This window comes from Gigantopelta aegis, unplaced genomic scaffold, assembly GCF_016097555.1.
Source record: "Gigantopelta aegis isolate Gae_Host unplaced genomic scaffold, Gae_host_genome ctg5828_pilon_pilon, whole genome shotgun sequence".
NCBI lineage: Eukaryota > Metazoa > Mollusca > Gastropoda > Neomphalida > Peltospiridae > Gigantopelta > Gigantopelta aegis.
The window spans coordinates 12,501-20,020 of NW_024534662.1; the positions used below are offsets into that span (position 1 = coordinate 12,501).

General features: G+C 36.3%; 2 protein-coding genes across 2 annotated transcripts in view; both read left to right on the forward strand.

Annotated features, from left to right (window-relative positions):
- The window catches only part of LOC121366463, a gene marked incomplete at its 5' end in the record, with an annotated part of 2,641 nt that extends 84 nt beyond the window's left edge, over positions 1–2,557 (forward strand). The window contains 4 exons of the mRNA XM_041490911.1: positions 1–146; positions 1,206–1,519; positions 1,790–2,017; positions 2,075–2,557. The exon at positions 1–146 is cut by the window's left edge and continues 84 nt beyond it. Of these exons, the coding sequence (XP_041346845.1) occupies positions 1–146; positions 1,206–1,519; positions 1,790–2,017; positions 2,075–2,397 (1,011 nt within the window). The remainder of the gene's footprint in view (positions 147–1,205; positions 1,520–1,789; positions 2,018–2,074) is intronic.
- A 1,946-nt stretch (positions 2,558–4,503) lies between these two features.
- Positions 4,504–6,912, forward strand: LOC121366462 (CD180 antigen-like). Its single transcript, XM_041490910.1, has one exon. The coding sequence runs from the start codon at positions 4,504–4,506 to the stop codon at positions 6,910–6,912; it is 2,409 nt and encodes an 802-aa protein (XP_041346844.1).
- The last annotated feature ends 608 nt before the right edge of the window (positions 6,913–7,520 follow it).

Here is a 7,520-nt window from a genome sequence, read left to right on the forward strand (position 1 = left end):
CCCACAAAGATATCCAAAACATACAAGGGATTATTTGCAAACTGTAGGGGTCTGAACTTGACGACCGTTCCTGACCTAGAAGGTAACATAACAGCACTAGATCTCAGTGAGAACCGGATAAATCTAACTCGAAGTGACTTTACCAGGTATCCATATCTGGTGTATTTGAATCTTCAAGATAATGGTCTAAGTAGACTTCCATTCGATGTGTTCACTGGATGTGGAAAGTTGAAATTCTTAAATTTAAATAACAACAATCTAAACTACAGCCTCAGCTCATTTCCTGAAAACGTCTTCACTCCTCTGCACGTCCTAGTGGCACTGAATATTGGTAATAATAATAATACAGCTTGGACGTTTCCTGACAGTGTACTTAAACCACTAACAAATCTTTAAAATCTTACAATAGATACAACTCCTAATTTCACGTTTGGAGAGGGTTTTCGAAATATTCGCAGTCTTGAAGTTCTGTGTTTGTCAGGAAATCAAGCAGCTTGTGGAATTGTAGAACTTTACAATGATACGTTCTCAGTGTTCAATTCATCCAGTTTGCAGACGCTCGATCTTTCATTTTGTGGACATCTAAGAAATATACATTTAGATTCTTTTTCTCCATTGCTCAGTTTGAAAGTACTTGACCTGAAGAAAGCACACAACCTAGGCCTGTCTGGAGCCTTATTGGGAATGTATGGTTTGCAAAATAGAAATATGACGTCCATAAATTTAGAAGCAGTAACGTTTCTTCAAAAATGGAACATCCCAACAGAAAAATGTGTAGACGATCAAATACTAACAAAAGACAAATTGCAATACTTGTCTAGAATTTATCTCTCTAGTCTGAATTTGGCAAACAATCACATCCTCTTTATTGATATGGCATATACACAAAACAGCACAATTTACAGTTGTTTGGGTCATCTGTACCTTCGTGGAAATGCCTTTAATTTACAATTCGACATTGTGTTTGTGCAGAACATTATTCTAAAATTAAAATTAAAATATGTAGATGTATCATCCAACCAATGGTGTGGCCATTCTCCTCCAAATAATTACTTTGATCATACACCGTCAAGAACATTATTTGTAACATTGCCTACAACCATAGAAACAATTGTTTATGATGGAACTAATTCATTCGTTGATCTTAAAAAATGGATTACAGTGGCGTTTAATGCAAGTAATAATCTGAGAAATCTTTCCATCAGCTACAATGAGAACATGATACTGGAAGGGTCTGTTACTGGACTGAACAATCTTACAGCACTGAGACTAGAACACAATGGAAATATGTCACTTTCAGAATCTTTTTTTGATAATTTCCCAAGTCTGAAAAACCTCAACATGATTGGAGTGCGTCTTCCAAAACAGTATTTCCAAAACGAGTCGATTCGGTTATTTAGAAACCTGACAAAGCTGGAAAACCTCGACCTCTCCTCCAGCGACCTGTTCCATTTACCAAAACACTCGTTTCTCCACAGCCGCTTTCTCAAGAACCTCTTACTGTCACACAACTTTCAGAGTATTTTATTCTCCATCGAAGATGTTCCACATTTAGAGACTTTAGATTTGTCTTATAATCATATCAAAACGTTGGATCGGGATACCAGAAATTCACTGGACAGTCATGCTATAAATAAATCAAACTTTATTTTAAAACTGCACAACAATCAATTAAGCTGCAGGTGTCAAAATATCGACTTTGTGTTGTGGTTCAAACAAACCGATTATATTTTAAATTCAAGTTATGTACAATGCACGTATGAAAATAATACATTGGTTATTTTCAAAGATATTGACGAAGAAGCATTATGGCACGAGTGTACAGGAAAACCAGCGTTTTACATCGTGTCGTCCATGTTTGCATTGCTCATCTCTGCAGCTCTGTTTTCCTTTCTTGTTGTGAAGCATAAGACTCAGATTGTTGTGTTTTTCCACAGACTGTTTCGCGGGGTCGCTGGACTCCCAACAAGAGAAGACTTCAGGTATGATGGTTTTACTGGATACGCTGATAGAGACTGTGACTTTGCGTGCATGCAACTGAGAGAGATCCTGGAGGACAGGTTTCATTAACGAGTTTACCTCCAAGATCGCGACAGTGAGTTGGGCGGTTCGAGAGCCATCTCCATTCTAGATGGAGTCCGAAACAGCTGGAAGATGGTCCTGGTTATGTCACAGAACTTCGTCACTGACGAATGGTCTATATACACGATGCATGCCGTAGCTCTGTACGCTGCCACTGGTCGCATACCAAAGAGGCTGGTCATTCTCCTGGACCGAGCGAATCCGTGTGAGGTTCCAGACACCCTCCTGTGCATTGCAGATGAAGACACGATTCTGCCAATCCCACGTCCTAATGATGACGATTCTTGGGAACACTTAAGGCGTCTTCTGAAGTGATTTTCATGAACTTCAATTCCCTCAAGTCTCGAGTGGCCGATGTATAATGCAGTGGTAGAACACTCGAGTGAAATCATACGAGTCTAGGGATAAATGTGATTGATAAACGATTTTCTACTAGTGCTTTATATTTGTATCAAATACTGTGGCGTGTATTGTCTTGTTAGTTAGAAAGTATACATAAAGATCTATTGTTGTTTTCTGGTGTGAGTATCCTACGTAACAAAGTTTATCTAACTGGTCTGTTCTTGATATCTGGTTTGAGTATCCCGTGTTAGAAAGTTTATCTAACTGGTCTGTTCTTGATATCTGGTTTGAGTATCCCGTGTTAGAAAGTTTGTCTAACTAGTCTGTTGTTGATATCTGGTTTGAGTATCCCGTGTTAGAAAGTTTATCTAACTGGTCTGTTATTGATATCTGGTTTGAGTATCCTACGTGACAAAGTTTATCTAAATCACCTATTGTTGATATCTATTTGGAGTAACCTATGTGAGAAAGTTTCTCAAAGTTATCTATTGTTACTATGTGTTGGAAGTATACTATGCGAGAAATGTATCTGCATGATCTATTGTTACTATGTGTTGTGAGTATACTATAAAGTATCTAAATGATATGTTGTTGCTATCTGGTATGAGTATCCTATATGAGAAAGAATCTAAATGTTCTATTGTTGCTATCTGGTTTGAGTATCCTATAAGTTTATCTAAATGATCATTTGTTGCTATCTGGTTTGAGTATCCTATAAGTTTATCTAAATGATCTATTGTTGCTATCTGGTTTGAGTATCCTATAAGTTTATCTAAATGATCTATTGCTACTATCTGGTTTGAGTATCCTATAAGTTTATCTAAATGATCTATTGCTACCATCTGGTTTGAGTATCCTATAAGTTTATCTAAATGATCTATTGTTGCTATCTGGTTTGAGTATCCTATATGAGACAGTTTATCTAAATGATCTATTGTTGCTATCTGGTTTGAGTATCCTATATGACAAAGTTTATCTAAATGATCTATTGTTGTTATCTGGTTTGAGTATCCTATATGACAAAGTTTATCTAAATGATCTATTGTTGTTATCTGGTTTGAGTATCCTATATGACAAAGTTTATCTAAATGATCTATTGTTGCTATCTGGTTTGAGTATCCTATACGTTTATCTAAATGATCTATTGTTGCTATCTGGTTTGAGTATCCTATATGACAAAGTTTATCTAAATGATCTATTGTTGTTATCTGGTTTGAGTATCCTATTATTCAAAGTTTATCTAAATGATCTATTGTTGTTATCTGGTTTGAGTATCCTATATGACAAAGTTTATCTAAATGATCTATGTTGTTATCTGGTATGAGTATCTAGATGATCAAGTTTATATAAATGATCTATTGTTTCTAGTGGTTTGAAGTATGACTAGTATATAGATAGCTTATGCAAATTACATCAGGATTCTTTCAGCTTAGAGAAACACATAACTCAGCAGGGTTCTTTGAAAGTGTCGACTTAAGCGACTTAAGCAACCGTTTATTTTAGAAATAACATTTCTTAGTAGGCCAAACTGGCTTTGTGTTTCATATAAGTTTGTCTAAATGACTATATTGTATATATCTATATTTATATATATATATAAAATAGTTTATTAAATTTGATCGACTGCAAATAATAGATTGATCTAGAAATACATATAATATACACTATTAGCCCACTAATATTTCGTGCAGGAAAATATATTTAATATTTAATTACTGTTTCTCTTGTTTAAAGACGCCACTAGACCTCATTAATGTATTAAACTTCGGCTGCTGGATCTCAAACATTTGGTATTTTGACATATTATCTTAGAGAGAAAACCCGTAACATCTTTTCATTAGTAACAACGGATGTTTTATATGCACCATCCCATAGAGATATTTAATATGTAAATTTAGTCGTTAATAGATTGTATTTGTTGAAAACATCTTAAAATGCAGCAAACTCAGGAATGTCCCTTTAATTCATTGCTTCTTTCGACTTTTCTTTTCTTTTCTTTTATAGGTTACCGTTTTCATCTTCGCCCAGGTAATCTGTAAGGTGGTATCTGCCGCGTCACCTGAGGAACAAATAAAGACGATGATCTGTCCCACAAAGATATCCAAAACATACAAGGGATTATTTGCAAACTGTAGGGCTCTGAACTTGACGACCGTTCCTGACCTAGAAGGTAACATAACAGCACTAGATCTCAGTGAGAACCGGATAAATCTAACTGGAAGTGACTTTTCCAGGTATCCATATCTGGTGTATTTGAATCTTGAAGGTAATGGTCTGAGTAGACTTCCATTCGATGTGTTCACTGGATGTGGAAAGTTGAAATTCTTAAATTTAAATAACAACAATCTAAACTACAGCCTCAGCTCATTTCCTGAAAACGTCTTCACTCCTCTGCACGTCCTAGAGGAACTGAATATTGGTAATAATAATAATACAGCTTGGACGTTTCCTGACAGTGTACTTAAACCACTAACAAATCTTAAAATGTTTACAATAGATACAACTTCTAATTTCACGTTTGGAGAGGGTTTTCGAAATACTCGCAGTCTTGAAGTTCTGTGTTTGTCAGGAAATCAAGCAGATTGTGGAATTGTAGAACTTTACAATGATACGTTCTCAGTGTTCAATTCATCCAGTTTGCAGACGCTCGATCTTTCATTTTGTGGACATCTAAGAAATATACATTTAGATTCTTTTTCACCATTGCTCAGTTTGAAGGTACTTGACCTGAAGAAAGCACACAACCTAGGCCTGTCTGGAGCCTTATTGGGAATGTATGGTTTGCAAAATAGAAATATGACGTCCATAAATTTAGAAGCAGTAACGTTCCTTCAAAAATGGAACATCCCAACAGAAAAATGTGTAGACGATCAAATACTAACAAAAGACAAATTGCAATACTTGTCTAGAATTTGTCTCTCCAGTCTGAATTTGGCAAACAATCACATCCTCTTTATTGATATGGCATCGACTCAAAACAGCACGATTTATAGTTGTTTGAGTTATCTGTACCTTCCTGGAAATGCCTTTGATTTAAAATTCGAAATTGTGGTTGTGCAGAAGATTATTCTAAAATTAAAATTAAAATATGTAGATGTCTCATCCAACCAATGGTGTGGCCATCCCCCTCCAAATAATTACTTTGATGATACACTGTCAAGAACATTATTTGTAACATTGCCTACAACCATAGAAACAATTGTTTATGATGGAACTAATTCATTCGTTGATCTTAAAAAATGGATTACGGTGGCGTTTAATGCAAGTAATAATCTGAGAAATCTTTCCATCAGCTACAATGAGAACATGATACTGGAAGGGTCTGTTACTGGACTGAACAATCTTACAGCACTGAGACTAGAACACAATGGAAATATGTCACTTTCAGAATCTTTTTTTGATAATTTCCCAAGTCTGAAAAACCTCAACATGATTGGAGTGCGTCTTCCAAAACAGTATTTCCAAAACGAGTCGATTCGGTTATTTAGAAACCTGACAAAGCTGGAAAACCTCGACCTCTCCTCCAGCGATCTGTTCCACTTACCAAAACACTCGTTTCTCCACAGCCGCTTTCTCAAGAACCTCTTACTGTCACACAACAACTTTCAGAGTATTTTATTCTCCATCGAAGATGTTCCACATTTAGAGACTTTAGATTTGTCTTATAATCATATCAAAACGTTGAATGGGGATACCAGAAATTTATTGGACAGTCATGCTATAAATAAATCAAATTTTATTTTAAAATTGCACAACAATCAATTAAGCTGCAGGTGTCAAAATATCGACTTTGTGTTGTGGTTCAAACAAACCGATTATATTTTAAATTCAAGTTATGTGCAATGCACGTACGAAAATAATACATTGGTTATTTTCAAAGATATTGACAAAGAAGCATTATGGCACGAGTGTACGGGAAAACCAGCGTTTTACATCGTGTCGTCCATGTTTGCATTGCTCATCTCTGTAGCTCTGTGTTCCTTTCTTGCAGTGAAGCATAAGACTCAGATTGTTGTGTTTTTCCACAGACTGTTTCGCGGGGTCGCTGGACTCCCAAGAAGAGAAGACTTCAGGTATGATGTTTTTATTGGATATGCTGATAAAGACTGTGACTTTGCGTGCATGCAACTGAGAGAGATCCTGGAGGACAGGTTTCATTATCGAGTTTACCTCCAAGATCGCGACAGTGAGTTGGGCGGTTCGAGAGCCATCTCCATTCTAGATGGAGTCCGAAACAGCTGGAAGATGGTCCTGGTTATGTCACAGAACTTCGTCACTGACGAATGGTCTATATACACGATGCATGCCGTAACTCTGTACGCTGCCTCTGGTCGCATACCAAAGAGGCTGGTCCTTCTCCTGGACCGAGCGAATCCGTGTGAGGTTCCAGACACCCTCCTGTGCATTGCAGATGAAGAAACGATTCTGCCAATCCCACGTCCTAATGATGACGATTCGTGGGAACACTTAAGGCGTCTTCTGAGGTGATTTTCATGAACTTCAATTCCCTCAAGTCTCGAGTGGCCGAGGTATAATGCAGTGGTAGAACACTCGAGTGAAATCATACGAGTCTAGGGATAAATGTGATTGATAAACGATTTTCTACTAGTGTTTCATATTTTTATCAAATACTGTGGCATGTATTGTCTTGTTAGTTAGAAAGTATACATAAAGATCAATTGTTGTTATCTGGTGTGAGTATCCTACGTGACAAAGTTTATCTAACTGGTCTGTTGTTGATATCAGGTTTGAGTATCCCGTGTTAGAAAGTTTATCTAACTGGTCTGTTGTTGATATCTGGTTTGAGTATCCTGTGTTAGAAAGTTTATCTAACTGTTCTGTTGTTGATATCTGGTTTGAGTATCCTACGTGACAAAGTTTATCTAAATCACCTATTGTTGATATCTATTTGGAGTAACCTATGTGAGAAAGTTTCTCAAAGTTATCTATTGTTACTATGTGTTTGAAGTATACTATGCGAGAAATGTATCTACATGATCTATTGTTACTATGTGTTGTGAGTATACTATAAAGTATCTAAATGATATGTTGTTGCTATCTGGTATGAGTATCCTATATGAGAAAGAATCTAAATG